Here is a 20,055-nt window from a genome sequence, read left to right as displayed (position 1 = left end):
TAGGTGCTCAATAAACTAGAGTCTACTAGCACCTCTATGCTGTCAATCAATTAAAAAGAAAACAACATTCTTCACCTTGGATTCAAATTTACAAGCTTAATCTACTCAACTTGATTCAATGTAAAAGTCTATACTTCCAGTAGTCTCTGCCTCCCAGGAAGCATTATCTCCAAGAATACAGAATAATTGGATTCTACTGATTAAAATAGTGTTAGATAGACTTACTTTACATACATATTGTTGCTGCCTTCAGGGTAAATCTCTACATATTAAGTGAAAGGTGAAGATATGGATAATCCTGGGTTAATCTAACCTGTTTTATACCAGAATCATCTAATCCATTCACATGAGGGAAGTGAAGTCGCTCAGTCATGTCCGACTCTGCAATCCCATGGTCTGTAGCCCACCAGGCTCCTCCGTCCATGGGGTTTTCCAGGCAAGAATACTGGAGTGGGTTGCCATTTCCTTCTCCAGGGGATCTTCCTGACCCAGGGATCGAACCCAGGTCTCCCACATTACAGGCAGACGCTTTACCGTCTGAGCCTTCACATAAACAAACATTTATTGAGCTACTACCATGTATCAACTTCTGTAGATCCAATACTGCATTAGTTTCCTGGGATTACTCTAGCAAATGACCACACTTGGTGGCTTAAAACACCAAATTTGCTCTCTCATATTTATGGAAGCCAGAAGCACACTCTCTCCTCAGATTCCAGTAGTGGTGACCCTGGGCATTCCTTGGCTTCTGGCTGCACAACTCATCTCTGCCTCTGACTTCCTACAGCCTTCTCCTCTTTGTCTTCTCTTCCCATGTCTCCTATAAAGACACTTGTCATGAGTTTGAGCCCATCCGTTTGATCCATGATGATTGAGTTCCTCAGTTATACCTACAAATTCCTTTTTGCAGGGAAAGATGGAGAGGATGTTTTCATTCAACATATTACACATACTATAGTGAATATAGTCCCCGCCCTCATGGAATTTGCAGTCTAACAGAAAGATTATAAAAAAAAAAAAACACAGTAATTTCAATGAAACATCATAGAAATTTATGGATAAAAGTAATATAAGGGTCCATAGGAACATATGTCTGGGGACCTAACAAAATCTAAGCAACCAGAAAACGATGTGAGGTTCATGTAGGAGGACTGAACAGAAATGGACCATGATAGAAAGTCAATGCATTATAAGAATTGGCAAAAGCAGCTCCTGCAGCTCAATTCCAGAAAAATAAATGACCCAATCAAAAAATGGGCCAAAGAACTAAACAGACATTTCTCCAAAGAAGACATACAGATGGCTAACAAACACATGAAAAGATGCTCAACATCACTCATTATCAGAGAAATGCAAATCAAAACCACAATGAGGCACCATTACACGCCAGTCAGGATGGCTGCTATCCAAAAGTCTACAAGCAATAAATGCTGGAGAGGGTGTGGGGAGAAGGGAACCCTCTTACACTGTTGGTGGAAATGCAAGCTAGTACAGCCACAATGGAGAACAGTGTGGAGATTTCTTAAAGAACTGGAAACAGAACTACCATATGACCCAGCAATCCCACTTCTGGGCATACACACCGAGGAAACTAGATCTGAAAGAGACATGTGCACCCCAATGTTCATCGCAGCACTGTTTATAATAGCCAGGACATGGAAGCAACCTAGATGCCCATCAGCAGACAAATGGATAAGGAAGCAAGGAAGCTGTGGTACATATACACCATGGAATATTACTCAGCCATTAAAAAGAATTCATTTGAATCAGTTCTAATGAGATGGATGAAACTGGAGCCCATTATACAGAGTGAAGTAAGCCAGAAAGATAAAGACCAATACAGTATACTAACACATATATATGGAATTTAGAAAGATGGTAATGATAACCCTATATGCAAACCGAAAAAGAGATACAGATGTACAGAACAGACTTTTGGACTCTGTGGGAAGAGGCGAGGGTGGGATGTTTTGAGAGAACAGCATCGAAATATGTATATTATCAAGGGTGAAACAGATCACCAGCCCAGGCTGGATGCATGAGACAAGTGCTCAGGGCTGGTGCACTGGGAAGACCCAGAGGGATCGTGTGAGGAGGGAGGTGGGAGGGGGTTCAGGATGGGGAACACATGTAAATCCATGTCTGATTCATGTCAATGTATGGCAAAAACCACTACAAGATTGTAAAGTAATTAGCCTCCAACTACTAAAAATAAATGAAAAAAGAAAAAAAGAGTCATCTCCAAGTACAGGCTTGGAGCTTGATAAATCAAGTTGGGTGGCCAGCTTTCTTGTATACAAGGCATGTGACCTTATGCAAGTAATATAACCACTTAAACTAGGAATAATAATAGTACCCACTTATTAAGACTTTTATGCAGATAAATTTTATAATGAATTTGTAGTACTAAGCATAATACTAGTGGATAGTTTACTATTAAATATATATGGCAATTGATGATGATGAGATTCATAATGTTTTCATAATCACCCCAGCCCCATCATCTGCAGAATTTTACTATAAATGTGCATCACATTATACACTCTTATTTTTAAATTTATATTATACATTGTTGTTGTCATTTAGTCACTCTGTCGTGTCCGACTCTGTGACCCCATGGACTATAGTCCTCCAAGCTCCTCTGTCCATGGGATTCTCCAGGCAAGAATACTGGAGTGGATTGCCATTCCCTTCTCCAAGGGATCGTCTCAAGCCAGGGATCAAACCCATGTCTCTTGTACATATACACACACAATATTCTTCACAGAGGAGTGTTTAGAATTCCTAGTACAGAGGTTTAATAAATAATTATGCAGAAATATACATTTTTCAAAGTGTCACAACTTAATAATCTGTTATCCAATTAAAATTTTAATTGAAGCAAACTTCATAAATATGTAATCATCAGGGTGAAAAGAAGATATATTAGTAGTACTGGCATTTTACTAAGCAATTATTTCAATTAAACAACACAATTTTCTGTAATGAGGTGATCTGATTTTCCAAAGACAGTCAATTACATAATATTCTCCTCAATCTGAACTTGAATAAATCCCATGCTACTTGGCTACCCTGAAAATACATGTCCCAGGTTTAAAATTCTTCAACTGTACTATATATTTTACAAATACACCAGTTTATAAGTAAATAATGTTTTCTTTTGAACTGCCACCTTCATCTTCAAAAAATTAATGTTATTTTCTATAACATCTGTTCCTTATAATTTGCTATTCAATAATTTTCATGAAAAAAAATGTGACATTTTAAGTTACACATTAATTCCCATGATATCAGTATTATTTTGAAGATTAGGAAATCCAATTAGGACCTAATAAAAAACCTTCAGTACATTACTCATTGGATAAAATTCAACTATTTAACTTGGTTCTGTACAGACTGTGAGCTACAACTCAACACTGAAATAGATTGCCTGAAAATATCTTGATTAAATCATAATGACTAACGTCCCAAGTTCCGTAAATTTTTTACTAAAACCTTAAGATAAATGATTTCCGTATTTATTTACATTTAGGTTTCTTAAAAATACTCTTAAATACTTGACTGGTTTCTTACTGACTCAACAATAGCATTTAAGGTTAGTAGAAATGTCCTTTTTATAAGAAAGTTATTACCATGAATATAAACTTACACATAGCTTATCACATACTTGATTCCCAGAAAAAGATCCACTTCTTTGGAAGTCTTTCTCAGGCTTAATAAATTTAAATTATTATGGTAGAGAGTTAAGTGGCTTGCTTTTCAGTTATATTCTTTCTTTTGCTTGTAAGTTGCTGCTTACAACTGATTAGATTAATAATTTTTATAATAATCTAAATAAAAATCAAGCTCTATTCAAGTTAAGGGATATTAGAGGCACTGACTGATTTAATACTTTAGAATATTGATAACAAACTGAATTATTATTCTGAGTTATAGCATAGGAAGGAGAAATTTAAAAAATATCTAACATCTGAATTCTGGTGATAGTCACATGTGAGGTGGATCAACTTCTTTAACTTCTCTGGGGTTAAGTTTCTTTACCTCTGTTATTAAGCAATTACCAATATGCCATCCAATTAAATTATATCTTGTTAAAACTTCAGTAATACAGAGAATGAAAAGTGTCAATGAATTAATTGAAATAAAAAGATTCCTGGAAGGTTAGGAAAACATGCAGCCCTTGCAGTTTCAGTACAGTTTTGTCAGTGAAAGGAGTTATATGCTGTTACCATATATAATCTATACTTTTCTTCAAGCAAGGGAGCTTTTACATATCATGTTTTTAATGAATTTAAAAATGACTAGCTTCCCTTGTGGCTCAGCTGGTAAAGAATCTGCCTGCAATGTGGGAGACCTGAGTTTGATCCCTGGGTTGGGAAGATCCCCTGGAGAAGGGAAAGGCTACCCACTCCAGTATTCTGGCCTGGAGAATTCTAAGGACTGTATAGTCCATGGGGTCGCAAAGAGTGGGACACGACTGAGTGACTTTCACTTTCACTTTTTAATGACTGCTAGTCAAACTTCGGGAGAGGCAATGGCAACCCACTCCAGTACTCTTGCCTGGAAAATCCCGTGGACGGAGGAGCCTGGTAGGCTGAGGTACATGGGGTCGCTAAGAGTCAGACACGACTGAGCGTCTTCACTTTCACTTTTCACTTTCATGCATTGGAGAAGGAAATGGCAACCCACACCAGTGTTCTTGCCTGGAGAATCCCAGGGACGGGGGAGACTCGTGGGCTGCCGTCTATGGGGTCGCACAGAGTCAGACACGACTGAAGCTACTTAGCAGCAGCAGCAGCAGTCAAACATCTAAGCATCTACTATATACACTCCTGTGCTATAGAGGTGGGAATTCATAACTTTGATTTTTGAATTAAGCTCTGTGAAAGGTAAAGAAGTTCATTCTTAAATTATGCAATAATAGCCTTTCTATTTTGTGAAAACAGACATTGTAACAGTCTGTAAAGTCTGATCTGTTGGTATATGATCAGGCCACTCAAGATGACAGTTCTCTTGCTCTCTTATATGACTTCTGCTCAACCATCCCATGATTCACTTACACCCTACTCACATGACTATCCAATCCTTTTAATTATAGGGTGTAATCAGTAACTGCCTACATTCTTGTCCCAGCTCCTGGCTACCCTGATAAGTGATGAGCCAACCTGAAGCCAATTCCCCCTATAAACGGTTACCCCACCTCCACCCCCACTGTGAGGACTGCTACTGTGTCCTGGCTGCTGTCTGCTATCTGTGATGGGGTGTTGCTCCAGGACTTTCAGACTGTAAGATTCCCTAAGTACTAGACTGTTGTTGTTTCTTTCACCGGCTCCTGGCATTCCTTTGTCTCTCAGATGCGCAACTACAGGGTTTGCAAGCATCTGGAAGTAGCCCAACAGTTGGCAAACCTGTTCAAGGCAATAGCAATTGCATAAGCAAAATCCTTTAGTTCATCTGCTTATTTAATTATGCAAAATCTGCAAAATCTACTCAAAAATAATGCAAAATAATGCAAAAAATAATGCAAAATCTACTCTTAAAATGAGGGGTACTAAGAACCCATCTGCTTTCTTAGTATTTTTGTAAAAAAAAAAAAAAGAAAGGGTTATGGGTAGATTAAGGCTTCAATCTTCAGCCCTCATTTTGGATCTGCATCTTACGTGTCAAATAAAGGGCAAATTTGGTGGAATTTTTTGGTATTCGTTACTGTATTTTCAGGAATACAGTAAGTTGTAAAACATTTGATAGTGAAAGGTCACCCAGGGAAATGTTAATACCTTATCTGTGTTTCAGCTTCTGACATGGCGGCGGAACAGGGGCAGATTCTTGTGATAGCCACCGCGGCAGTGGGAGGATTCACTCTCCTCGTCATTCTTACTCTCTTCTTCTTAATCACTGGCAGGTAACTGAATTATACCAGAATATTTCCAGGATTTGTGGAGAGCCATTCTTCTTATACACTATGTGTTCAAGGGCTTTTAAGCTTACAAGAACTGTACCTGGGAGAAAAATAAGTCAGGGCAGATTCCACTCTTGACAAGTGCACCTTTATGTGCCAACAGGTCCCAAAACCTGAAAGCAACTGAAGACCTGAGAAAAACACTTTGAAAACAGTGAATGAGAAAATCCTATTCAATAAGTGACTTCTGAGTTTTTCCTTTACTACAATCAAATGATATCATTAAATGAATTTTGCTTGGAAAAAAAAGTAGTTCAACAGAGAAATTGAACAATTTATATAAAAGTGCTTTATAAACTTAATATTATAGAAAAAATTTTATCCATTAAATCCTGAGCATATTGATATTAGAATTGCATTAATTTGGTTATGCAATCAAGTTACAATATTTTCCTGCTTAAGTGTAATATGGATAAGAATTTTAAATGACAATAAATTTAATGTACCAAATGACCTAGACTTGAATCCCAACCAACTGGTCAAAGTGCTTCTTCCACCTAAACCTTAGATTTATATTTTTACACAGTTTGTTATGACAGATCATCACTGTTGCAGCTAATAGTGTCTCAGACGTCATTTAAGCAGTGTCACATTTATTATCAGTTTTAAAGAATGCTTCTAAATTCATTATGGAAGTTCACTCAAATTATATTTTATTTATAGTTATTCAATGTGTAGCATAATTAGTTCAATTTCTAAGTTATATTTTATGTATTTATAGAATATGAATTAAGGCCTTATTGCTGCAGAGTATTTTAGCAAATGATTTAAATATACATATAGAAAAGTATTTCATTAAAAGATCAGAAAATACTACCTTAATACATAAATATGACAAACTTGAAGGCCTTACAGTCATTGTAGGCTAAATAAGATTGACCTAGTAAACCTGAGAGATAGGCATGACTTATATTTATTTAGGATTCCCGAAACAGAATTTGAGTACCATTACAATATGACAAAACCACTACAATATTATAAAGTAATTGGCCTCCAACTAATGAAAATAAATGAAAAAAAAGACTTAATAATGACAAAAATTGAAAGTTGAAAATAATTTGGTACAATTTCCATGTTTGCCAACTTATATGACATCAGAAACTTCCTTAACTTTCTATATTAAAAAAAAAAATTCAGTTACATAAGATAAAACATTCTTTCTGAAGCATGACTTAAGCACTTTGCTAGGGAAGCATTCACTGGTAATTATTCCATGAAAATTTTAAGACATTTGAATAAATATGCAATTTGTCATAGGATCTGAAGCCAAATTCACATTGAAAGATTGGATTGTGCACCACAGATGTATTCTGTTTAACCACTTGGAATTAGCAGTTTGATGAACTGTCAGATAATATGGATGTTGATGAATTTTTCATGTTAAAGAAGTCATAGGAGATAAGTTCCTGCCTCCATTCTTCAGGACATGATTTTTCTAAGAAAACAGAAGACACTTTTACCACTTCCAATTAAAAAAAAGAAAAAGAAAGAAACACGCTGTTCACCACTGAAACTGGAATACAGTTGTCTAAATTTCTTAGTTTCTGAATCAAGAACAGTTTTTCCATTGTGACTTTTAAGTTATTCATCAACTATAGCTGTTAGAGGCCATATAAGGAAAGCCATGATTGTCACTGCTTGTTATTAAATATTTTCTAAGCCTCCCATCATTTGGATCAATCCATCTACTTGAGAGTATTTTATTTTTCTCTGGAGCTAATATTGATATATTTAAAAAATTCTATGTAGTATTTTCTAAAAAGATGTTCTCAAAAGCTATCTTTATGATAAGAATCTTTGCCTATGAGTGAGGAGTATTTTAATTGATATTGGTTCTTATCCAGCATAATTCCTAAATAAGATTCTGTTTACCTCTTATAAAGGTGTCAATGGTACATAAAGGCCAAAATGAAGTCAGAAGAGAAGAGAAGAAAGGACTTACAGAATGGACACTGTAAGTAGTTCAGTGACTTTCTTCCTTGGTTTTCAAGAGTTCATTTTAAACATGTATCCATGAATTGAGAAAACCAAAGACATTCAGTTCCAACCGTTCAGCATTGAGACTTTTCATCTGGTTTCTAGGTTTTCTAGTGAAAATTGCACCTGCTTCTCATTACATGATATTACTTTTTTCCTAATTCTGCTTGCTGGGAAATACAACTGAATATGCTAAAAATATGAGATGACTGATTATATCTAGCTATTTACCACTCACAATGGCTCCAAAACATTAGTTGGTTTTATTTAGTGGATCATTAGCTGTAGAAATAGTAAGGGATTCTTGTTGTTTCTTATAGGCACTGTCATTTAACATACAACAGATCAATTTAAAATTCATTAGCACTAGAAAATCAGCTCTTTAACTCTTAGAATATGTATGAAATCCTTGAGCTGACAACAAGGTTATATTCATTTGAAGGATCTCTTCTGAAGTACGCTATAATTACCACTATAGTTGGTTTGATAATTCCCACCACCACCCCCCACCAACACCTACCTCCACCTCCAAATTGCAAACTACTTTGTCAAGGCAGTTTCTCGGTCGTGAGACACTGAATTAACAAGAAAGAGATGTTCTCTAATTAATCATACTATAGAGATAACATATGAAGCAAGTTGTTTAACTATTTAAACTCATCTTCTATTTCAAATTGAGCTAAAGTAATAAGGGACTTTTCAACCCATATTACCCTTCAGAGAATGGAAAGGATTTAAGTGAGAAAATTATAAACTAGAGGGTTGCTTTAGGGCTCTTTCTAAGATTCACTTGTCTTCTCTGAGCAGGGTCTGAGGACCAGCTGCCATCAAAGTTTTCACCCTTACCCACCTATGTTCAGACTCAGAAGGTTCAGAGTAGGGCTAAGAGATGAGCATTTTTAGCAGACTCTCTTATGTGGTTTTTTCACACAAAGAGTTTTAGGCTCACTGCCCTGGCAGGGAAGGGAGAACTGAGAAAGCTGATACCAGTCATGGGATGAGCCGAAAATAATGTAGACAGATGCAGAAACCTGGATCTAGGCACTTGATCCAGTGACTTAGACTGAGTAACCTCAAGGTTCACTGCAGGACATTTACTACTGAACTGCAAAAGAAAAAGTTGCTCCTGAGCATCTGTTTTTACCTATTTTCCAACTAGCAGCTTAGTATAAACTGAACCAGATGGTCCCAGCAAGAAGCAATGAAAATAACCTGAGGAAGCCAAGAAGATAGAAGAAAGATAACAAATAGATGTTTAAGAAGACACAAATAAGTAGTAACAAGATATTCAAAATTGAAACTAAGTTTGGGATTTTTGCTATACTCCATATATTGTGTATGCAAGAAAAAATAAGTGATACTCTCCAATCAGTTTATTCTGTTGATGTGTATATCACTTTAAATTATTAAACAGTTGAATTGTTAAAACTATGCATAAGTTAATAAATGGCAGGTATTATCTGTGCATAAAGTAATGTTATCAACATGACCATGTACATCTAATCATCGAGTAGTAGCCACTGGATTTGATTTAGAGTACTCAGTCGGAAATCACAACTAAGGTACAAACTATCGTTAAGAGTATAAACTAGAAGTACCAATTATTTGTTCTCATTTTCTCCAATCTAAAGTCAAATTCTTGAGTTTGAGAAGTCAAGAAAAGCATAGCATTTCAGAATCAGTCAAGTCTACCTAGAAATATGCTTTACTGGTACGATTTGGGGAAGTGCTGATCTCATTGGTGCTTATCTAGTGCTAGAAGACAGGAGGCAAAAAATAATGAAAGAACAGGTATGCAAAAACTCATGGAGCAAATTACTGCTAATGAGCTTTTCATCACCTTCCCTAAACTCATTTTATCACCTTTTGTTTGCTTTTGAGTTTTTCTTGCAAGAATATGTTTCTAAGACCTGGACAATGCTTAACTCAGAGTGTTGTATGACTTTCAAAATCTAAGAAGCAAAAAAACAGATGAGTATAATTAATATGCGATAAATATAGCACTGATCTTTTAACCTCTGCTAATCTATATTAAGTAAAGGTTGACTGTGTGATCATTGCCTATAAAACCATGGCTAAGGAAATGTGTAAAAATGTACCTTAAGAAATGACCTCCTGGCCTCTGGGAACTAACTGTCTAAAGTGGAAAGCAGAAACTAGTGAGCAAAGCAGAGAAATATCTAATGGAGTCTGTGACTTCACATAGAAGTTGCAAATTAATATGCACCCAGACATCCAAGTTTTCCAGCCACCCCTATCAATCTTCCTAAGTGCCCATGGGCTGTGAGCACCCTTACCCCCACCGTAGAAAGAGGAGCATCTATACAGTCAGTGACTGGATTTGGGCCTTTGATGCTTATCCCGTCTTCCAGGATGGACAGTGGATCATTTCCTGGAAAATGTGTAAATTGGCCATAGAAGCAACTACCAGATCACAGGAAAGATCTATGATCCATAGTGTAGTGGTCCTCCCTGCTGCTCTGACATGGAGTCTGTGCTTTACTGCCTAAGAGTTTCTAAAAGGGGAGAGGCCACTAGGATAGGACATGAGTTCAGGAAAACCTAGTGCCTTAGAGTAAAAAAGTCCAGGAGGAAATCATAGTTCAGTTCAGACGCTCAGTCGTGCCCGACTCTTTGCAACCCCATGGACTGAAGCATGCCAGGCTTCCCTGTCCATCTCCAACTCCCGGAGTTTACCCAAATTCATGTCCATCGAGTTGGTGATGCTGCCATCCAACCATCTCATCCTCTGTTATCCCCTTCTCCTCCCATCTTCAATCTTTCCCAGCATCAGGGTCTTTTATAGTGAGTCAGTCCTTCGCATCAGGTGGCCCAAGTATTGGAGCTTCAGCTTCAGCATCAGTCCTTCCAGGAATATTCAGGGCTGATTTCTTTAGGATGGACTGGTTTGATCTCCTTGCAGTCCAAGGGACTCTCAAGAGTCTTCTCCAGCACCACATTTCCTTATGAGGGACTCAAAGGGGCATGTTTCTTTGGGGAGAAAGTTCATGCTTTGTTTCTCCCATGTCTGCAGATACATTAAAAGTAAAACATATGGGTGCTAGCGGCTGAGTGCACTTTCACAGCATCATCTTTTAGGATATTAAATAGCTCAACTGGAATTCCATCACCTCCACTAGCTTTGTTCCTAGTGATGCTTCCTAAGGCCCTCTTGACTTCACATTCCATGTCTGGCTCTACATGAGTGTACACACCATCGTGATTATCTGGGTCGTGAAGATCTTTTTTGTACAGTTCTTTTGTGTGTTCTTGTCACCCCTTCTTAATATCTTCTGCTTCTGTTAAGTCCATACCATTTCTGTACTTTATTGAGCCCTTCTTTGCATGAAGTGTTCCCTTGGTATCTCTAATTTTCTTGAAGAGATTTCTAATCTTTCCCATTCTATTGTTTTCCTCTGTTTTTTTGCCCTGATCGCTGAGGAAGGCGTTCTTATTTCTCCTTGCTATTCTTTGGAACTCTGCATTCAAATGGGTATATCTTTCCTTTTCTCCTTTGCTTTTGGCTTCTCTTCTTTTCACAGCTATTTGTAGGCCTCCTCAGACAGCCATTTTGCATTTCTTTTTCTTGGGGATGGTCTTGCTCCCTATCTCCTGTACAATGTCCCGAACCTCCATCCATAGTTCATCAAGCACTCTGTCGATCAGATCCAGTCCCTTAAATCTATTTATCACTTCCACTGTATGTACTGGAAAAGGTCAGTTTTCATTCCAATCCCAAAGAAAATCAATGCCAGAAATGCTCAAACTACTGCACAATTTCAGTCATCTCACACGCTAGTAAAGTAATGCTCAAAATTCTCCAAGCCAGGCTTCAGCAATACGTGAACCGTGAACTTGCAGTGTTCAGGCTGGTTTTAGAAAAGGCAGAGGAACGAGAAATCAAATTTCCAACAACCTCTGGATCATCAAAAAAGCAAGAGAGTCCCAGAAAAACATCTATTTTTGCTTTATTGACTATGCCAAAACCTTTGATTGTGTGGATCACAATAAACTGTGGAAAATTCTGAAAGATATGGGAATACCAGACCACCTGACCTGCCTCTGGAGAAATTTGTATGAGGTCAGGAAGCAACAGTTAGAACTGGACATGGGACAACAGACTAGTTCCAAATAGGAAAAGGAGTACATCAAGGCTGTATACTGTCACCCTGCTTATTTAACTTATATGCAGAGTACATCATGAGAAACGCTGGGCTGGAGGAAGCACAAGCTGGAATCAAGATTTCTGGGAGAAATATCAGTAACCTCAGGTATGCAGATGACACCACCCTATGGCAGAAAGTGAAGAAGAGCTGCTGAAACAAAGAGGAGAGTGAAAAAGTTGGCTTAAAACTCAACATTCAGAAAACTAAGATCATGGCATCTGGTCCCATCACTTCATGGCAAATATATGGGGAAACAGCAAAAACAGTGGCTGACTTTTTTTTTTTTTTGGAGCTAAAAAGTCACTGCAGATGGTGATTGCAGCCATGAAATTAAAAGATGCTTACTCCTTGGAAGGAAAGCTATGACCAACCTAGACAGCATATTAAAAAGCAGAGACATTACTTTGCCAACAAAAACCCATTTAGTCAAACTGTAGTTTTTCCTATAGTCATGTATGGATGTGAGAGTTGTACTATAAAGAAAGCTGAGAGCCAAGAAAATGTTGCTTTTGAACTGTGGTGTTGGAGAAGACTCTTGAGAGTCCCTTGGACTGCAAGGAGATCCAACCAGTGCATCCTAAAGGAGATCAGTCCTGGGTGTTCATTGAAAGGACTGATGTTGAAGCTGAAACTCCAATACTTTGGTCACTAGATGCAAAGAGCTGACTCATTTGAAAAACCCTGATGCTGGGAAAGATTGAAGGTAGGAGGAGAAGGGGATGACAGAGGATGAGATGGTTGGATGGCATCACCAACTCAATGGACATGAGTTTGGGTAAACTCTGGGAGTTGATGATGGACAGGGAGGCCTGGCATGCTGCAGTCCATGGGGTTGTGAAGAGTCAGACATGACTGAGCAGCTGAACTGAACTGAGTGGCTAAGTGAACTGATTAAACTTTTTACAGAAATATAATAAAAATGTGTCTTATGGAATTTGTCAGCTCACTCTCTTTGAAAGCACCAGCTCATTTTATTTCAACAGTTATACAAATAAAATTTTGTTTCCAAGTAGCTAATGGGGTGGCATGGAGGGGTACAAAATTATAAAAGATAATAATTATAAAATATAGTTGATTTTAAGTTATCAGTAATAATGCCTAACAACTTGATTTAAAAATGGGCAGAGGAGCTGAAAATACATATTTATAAAGAAGGCATATAGATGAGTATTTGACACATGGAGAGATGTTCAACATCACTAATCATAAGGAAATAAAAATCAAACCCACAATGAGATATCACCTCATACATGTCAGAATGTTTATTATCAAAAAGACAGCAGAGAATAACTGTGGGAAAGAATATAGAGAAGAGGAAACTCTCATGTACTATGGGCAGCAGGGTAAACTGGTGCAGACCCTATGGAAAACAGTATGGAGGTGACTCAAAAACTTAAAAATAGAAATATACAATCCAGCAATTCCAATTCTGGATATTTTTCTAAAGAATATAAATACACTAAATTGAAAAATGTGTGCATTCTTTGGCTCAAAACAGTATTATTTACAATAACTATCATTTGGAAGCGGCCTAAGTGTCGTCTTTATTCACCCATCCATAGGGAGTGAATAAGGAAGATGTGATATATATGTATAATGTAATACTACTTGGCTATAAAGAAGAATAAAATCTTGCCTCTTGTGACAAAATGAATGGGTGTAGAGCGTATTATATGAAGTAAAATAGGGCAGACAGAAAGACCATATGATTTCATTATATGTGAAATCTAAAAAACAAAACAAATGGACTAGCATAAGAAAATGGAAACAAGCTCATAAATACAGAAAACAAACGGGTGATTGCCAGACAAGAGGAGAATGAGGGGATGAGTCAAATAAGTGAAGGAGTTTAAGAGATACAAACTTCCTTATTAAATAAATCATGGGTACGTCATATACAGTACAGGAAAAGTAGCCCATGCAATTTTAATAGCTTTGTATGGTGGCAGATGGTAATTCGACTTATTGTTGTGATCATTTTATAAAGTATAAACATATTGTATCACTATATTGTACACCTGAAACTAATATAATATTGTGAGTCATTTATACTTCAATTTTAAAAAAAGGACTATTTTAGTATGTCACTCCTCATTTTAACTATTCACCGGATGTGTGATTTGCTAGAATACTCTTAAACTAATTCAATCTTTTATTCTGTTGCAGTACGCTTTCCAGGAATTAAAACTTATATAGATCCAGATACATATGAAGACCCATCCCTAGCAATCCATGAATTTGCAAAGGAGATTGATCCGTCAAGAATACGCATTGAGAGAGTCATTGGGGCAGGTAAGCATCAAGTCTACACTTTTGAAATTATGATTCCTTGATGGTTTTGTATCTGGTTTATCAACATAATATTTTAAATCTTAGCAGTTTTAGTCAGTGAAAAAAAAATTTAATGAAAAGTAAAATTATCTTGTATATATGATGTTACTGTTTTAAAAAGTACTGCAAGTTCCCAAATTCAGTTTCCGATCAATGAGAAAATTCACAAACATTGTTAACATCCTGTAGTCATCATTTCAGTATCGAGATAAATTGCAATGAAACTAGAGTGATTCAGGAATTTATTTTGTAAATGCAACTTCAGGAATTTTTTCATAGGTTACTGTACTTACTCCCCAGCATCTACAGACATATACTATAATTAGTATTCACAGTGGTGACCTTGAGGTTCTGCAAGTTTTCTGAGACTCACTGAGTATAAAATTTGGTTCAATACAGTTTTATATATATCCCTTTAATGCAAACTAATGATTGTCCCTATGTAGAATATTCAAGTGCTCAGAACACTTATTATTCAGTTATTCTAGATAAATACAAATTTATTATGAATCAGCCCCCAAGAATTTCTTCTGTACGTTTAGCATAGAGGCCAAGTCAATATAACAAAGAGACCTCAGAATAAAAATGTGTTCCTCTTTCAAGTCCTTGTCCAAGGGACAAGATGAGTAATCCGTGCTGTCAGAGAAGCTGTCATTCAGGAGGTCTTGAAAGGACCAGAGTTCCTCCTACTTTTTGCTCTGCCTTCCCCTAGCATGTTATCCTCCTCTGAATGGTAAAGGCTGATCACCAGCACAGCTCCCTTCTGGTCTCTGAGAAGGAAAAGGAAGGGGTTTAGGCTCTTTGGCTTTGCCTTTAGGAAAATTAGCTTTGTCTTTAAGGTAATAAACAGGAAATAGCAAACAGGAATAAATAGTCCAAATGCAATCACGTGGATACACCTAAAAGCAAGAGAGTTTGGAAATATAATCTCTGACTGGGCAGCCATGCATGCAGCTAAAAGGGGGAGCGGAATGTGCTACTAAATAGAGAAGAAAGACTGGATCCTGAAGGAGGATGTCAGTCTCCTCTAGGTGCTAGTTATCTGTGCAATCCTTTAGAGAGAGTAGAGCATCCCATTCCAGCTGGCTATTGTGTCTTTGCAAAGAGCAAAAGGCTTTCTTTATTTCAAAACTTTTCTTCACAAGAAGGACTGGCTACATAATTTGCAGGGACCAGTGCTAACAACAAATGTAGTTATTGATGTTCAGTTACTCAGCTATGACTGCAGCACTCCAGGCTTCCCTGCCCTAACAAATGTAGAGTTCTTTGTTAGAAAGACTGTTAAGAATTTCAAGACAGTGATAACAGAGCCTTCAACAAACAGCAGGAGCCTTCTAAACTCAAAGTTCTGTCTGGCTACACCCAAGAAGCTGACTGTTACCCAGGTACACAGAGAGCTAGCACTGTATTGAGAACTCCAGGAATATTTGAAGAGAGCTCTTTCTTATGTCATTTCACTCCCATTGCCTCATGGGCCATATCTCCTCCAAGGCCTGTTCTCACTCTGAAAGCTGACACAAGGGTCCTATACACTTAAATCTTAATGCTTTATAGCCATAGAGGCTGTCTTATCAGAAAGATTTAGAACCTGGAATGGAACCAGATTCTCTATTCTCTTCTGCCCAACATAAAGTGTATCAATAGGCATTAAAGGCATAATTGAAAAGAGTGACTGATTATACCCATTTAGTTTGGGAGTTCGTTTCCTTAAGACAGCAGAGAAATAGAAAAAAAAAAAAAAGGAGGTTGAGTGATTCCATTAAACCCTCTATTTGGCTTTCTTCCTCTGGCCCCTGAGAAAAAGTCGTAGGACTTTTTATTCGGTATTATTCCATACTCATGTAGAGTCAGGAGAATTATTTCTTAAAAGTTTTGTGCATAGATTAAGCACCAATGTCTGAAATCATAATGTTGAGAGACAAGCATCAAGTATCTGAGGTGTAAACTGTCAATTGAAAAAAAAAAATGCACAATTTAGAAACTGTGAATTGAGTTCATTCATTGTCTTATTATGAACTGTAGCTTGGAAGACAGCCTCTCAGTAGCTCTGAGAAACTTAGGAAAAGGTAAAGAGGGACTTGATACCTGCACCCAGGCACACAGGTCCTATCTCCCTAGAAGGTAGCTGCCCGTCATGAGGCACAATTATCTTAGTTAATAGTTTTAGTGCTTTTCTAAGTTTGGTAAGCTATAAGAATCCAGGTTCATAAAAAATTTCTCCAAAAAATTAACTATCTGAAGTCTTGTTCTGCCAGTTTTCCCAGAGCCCAGAGTGCCTCATTCCTGATCTCTACCCTGAATTCCTTTTAGGGTATATTAAAGGTCAGTGACTGCCATGGCTTATGACTCAATCCTTGTAGAGCCAGCTGGCTAGTGCTGGTGACATTCTTTAGTTTGCAAAACAGATACATTCAGTTTTTCTTTATTGTTTGGGTTTTAACCAAAATATAATTTTATCCTATAAAAATATGACAGATACTGCCAAAGCAAGCAATAACTATTAAAGAGACTATTTTAATGTCATGATCTCCCTAACCTGTCTGAACTCTACAAGTCCCAATGGGATTCTTTCCATTTGGCAAAGAAAGAAGTATAGATATATAGAGTTAACATCAGTGTCTCTTATATTTATTCATCTTCAACTATTTCAACTTTCAAACAATATGCTAAGTGATCTTTTACTATCTTCAGAAGAATCATAAAAATAAAAATGCTGCATGAGAAAAAGCTGTTATATTATGATTTCCCTCTTTGTGCCCCTGGCCTGTACTAGTCTACTGTTAGTTAACCTCATTAAGTCGCATTGCTAAAACTCTATTTACTTGGGAAAGTCTAATGAATATGTGGGTACTTCCCACAGCAGCAATATGGAAAAAGCCTACAATGCAGGAGACCCCAGTTTGATTCCTTGAGTCAGGAAGATCCGCTGGAGAAGGGATAGGCTACCCACCCCAGTATTCTTGGGCTTCCCTGGTGTCTCAGCTGGTAAAGAATCTGCCTGCAATGTGGGAGTCCTGGGTTCGATACCTGATTTGGAAAGATCCCTTGGAGAAGGGAAAGGCTACCCACTGCAGTATTCTGGCCTGGAGAATTCCATGGACTGTATAGAACATGGGGTTGCAAAGAGTTGGACACAACTGACTGACTTTCATCATCATCATCAATCTAGGGGGTTAATAATTTTCTAACATTCATGACATTGTAAGGGAGGAAAAGTTTTCCTCTGTCCTTCTAGGGTCTTTGACTGGTCTGTTAATTAAATTGGTATAAGATGGGTTAATGGGAGAAAACAAATCTAACTGTATACTACAAAAACCCCACAGAGAATAATGAGAGGCTCCCCCTGACAGGCAGGCAACTGAAGCTTGCATGCCATTTTGAGAGAAGAAGAGGGTGAGATTTGGGGTTTCACAGGAAGGAAGACTATTCATAGAGGTTAGGAAGAGCAGACGTTCAGTACGCAAACATTTGCCAAGCCTCACAGAGATGATGGGTTACAGAGGAATTTGATCGCTAGGCCCTGCCCCAGCCCGCTGCAAGTTTAGGCAACTAACCCTTAGTCTTTGTAGTTATCTTTGTGTTAGCTCTCTTCTGGACCAGGCCCTCCATCTAAGTGGTCTGAGACAGTTAAGGGAATGGTATAAAAATCTTCTTCAGTCTGTTGGGCCTTGATTATCTTCAGTTCAAAATACGCCATATTGCCAGAGTGGCATTCTGGGATGACTTGCCCTGAGCCTCAGGAATATAATTGCACATCTTGTTACTTGCCCAATGTTTTACTGTAAATACTTTCCTCTGGTTGTTTCATATTCTTTGTTTTTTCTCCCACCTATTTGTTTCTTCTCAGATTCCATTTCCTCCTCATCTGTGTGCCTTAGGTATCCCTATTCCCCTTGGAAGAGTAAATTAAGTGACTGAAGGGGAAATGTAGATTCTGTAGAGAGGGGAGTGTTGTGGGGAGGATGGGAAAGAGAGGTGAGATAGCAGATCTTGGCAACTGTCAGGTGAAAGATATTAATATCAGGTCCCATAAAGCCGCTGAGAGTAGCAGTGAGAAGGATACCTAGATTCACAGATCATTGCTGAGGAAAAATCTGCATGGCCTGCATGTTTTTTGGCAAAGAAATGGTTAGGAATGCTTTGCAGGTTTCTAGTTGGGAGAAACTATGTACTATCATTAAAAGCGAAAGTGAAGTTGCTCAGTCCTGTCCTACTCTGCGACCCCATGGACTGTAGTCTGCTAGGCTCCTCCATCCGTGGGATTTCCCAGGCAAGAATACTGGACTGGATTGCAATTTCCTTCTCCAGCGGATCTTCTTGACCCAGGGATCAAACCCGGGTCTCCCGCATTGAAGGCAGACTCTTTACTTCTGAACCACCAGGGAAGCCCATGTATAATCATTAAGTATTTTTTATATGTGTTATTAAAAAGTGAACTCCAAAATAGTCACACTAAAATTTTAAGAAAGAAAAGAGCATGGAAAATAATACCACACCTAACCCATGACATTTCTGAACAAGTCTACTGAAAAATGTTTATTACATGACTAATATCTACTTATAAAAAGGCACTATGCTAATTAGTTTATTCATATTAAGTCGCTATGCTTATCAAAGACATACATATTCACCCTGCCGTTCACAACCTTTGTCCTGGGTTTTCAACTTTATAATCATTCAAATACTATGGGACAAATTTTAGAAAATTTAATTTATCCTATTTCTAGGCTATACATATTGCTATATGCATATTTTCTTAAAAAACGTTTTTCCTGTCAGTGTAAATTTTACTATTTTTAAAAATATGTTTTCTAGAACACTTTTTTATATCACTATTATATTTAATAGTGGCAGCTTATCTTTGTTCATCAATACAGGCCTGAATTTCCATGAAAATGCACATTTCCATTTAAATGAAGTGAGGAGCTCTGTTGCATAGGAGACTATCAAGATCATCTATCTCCTTTGACTTTCAGCATCATAAAATGAAATACTGTGGGCAGAGGACTGTAAAACAGAAATTCCCAAGTTAAAAGAGCCAAGTCAGATTAGGGTAAAATCATTATTTTACACATATCTTGAGAGATAATGAGAAAACTAGTAATCAAAATTTTAATCATGAGCTGAAAAAGGTCATTGAAAGGCTATTCCTTTTTCAGGGCAGTACTGAACCTAAACCATTCTATGAAACACTTGCAGAGTATCTATAATTTTGAAACATTATTTCATTGAAAAAAAAATCATTCTTGTGTCTCTGAGTCCATAGGGCACCCTTCTTATATTTGACTTTCCCTCTTTCCCTAGTCTCAATGGAAATGCACAATCTCTCCCTTTCCCTCTTTCCCTAGTCTCAGTGGAAATGCATAATCTCTCCCTGTCATTCATATTCTATCCCTTTATCTATACAAAACTCATTACTGCCTCCACTATCAGCTTTCTCTTCTCCTGGCTTACTGTCACCATATTTTTTCTTTTCCTTGAAAAGTCAGGAAGTTTTAACTGTTGGTTTCTCAGCAATCATCTACAGGTAAAAAAAAGCAAAAGGACAAAAAACAGGATATAAAAAGTGAGTGTCAAATCAGGGAGTTTTTCATCCTAATATATTGTCATTCCTATCTGAGC

At 37.4% G+C, this 20,055-nt stretch overlaps 1 protein-coding gene across 2 annotated transcripts in view; it reads left to right on the top strand.

Annotated features, from left to right (window-relative positions):
* EPHA6 (EPH receptor A6) overlaps nucleotides 1-20,055 on the top strand; it is a 923,948-nt gene that overhangs the window by 631,859 nt on the left and 272,034 nt on the right. For both annotated transcript variants that reach the window (XM_065913782.1, XM_065913783.1), the window contains exons 8-10: nucleotides 5,794-5,902; nucleotides 7,843-7,913; nucleotides 14,269-14,394. In XM_065913782.1, the coding sequence (XP_065769854.1) occupies nucleotides 5,794-5,902; nucleotides 7,843-7,913; nucleotides 14,269-14,394 (306 nt within the window). The remainder of the gene's footprint in view (nucleotides 1-5,793; nucleotides 5,903-7,842; nucleotides 7,914-14,268; nucleotides 14,395-20,055) is intronic.

Source organism: Muntiacus reevesi, chromosome 21 (genome assembly GCF_963930625.1).
Source record: "Muntiacus reevesi chromosome 21, mMunRee1.1, whole genome shotgun sequence".
Lineage (NCBI taxonomy): Eukaryota > Metazoa > Chordata > Mammalia > Artiodactyla > Cervidae > Muntiacus > Muntiacus reevesi.
The sequence above is the reverse complement of the archived record's forward strand: the minus strand, read 5'-3'. Positions and strand labels throughout refer to the sequence as shown.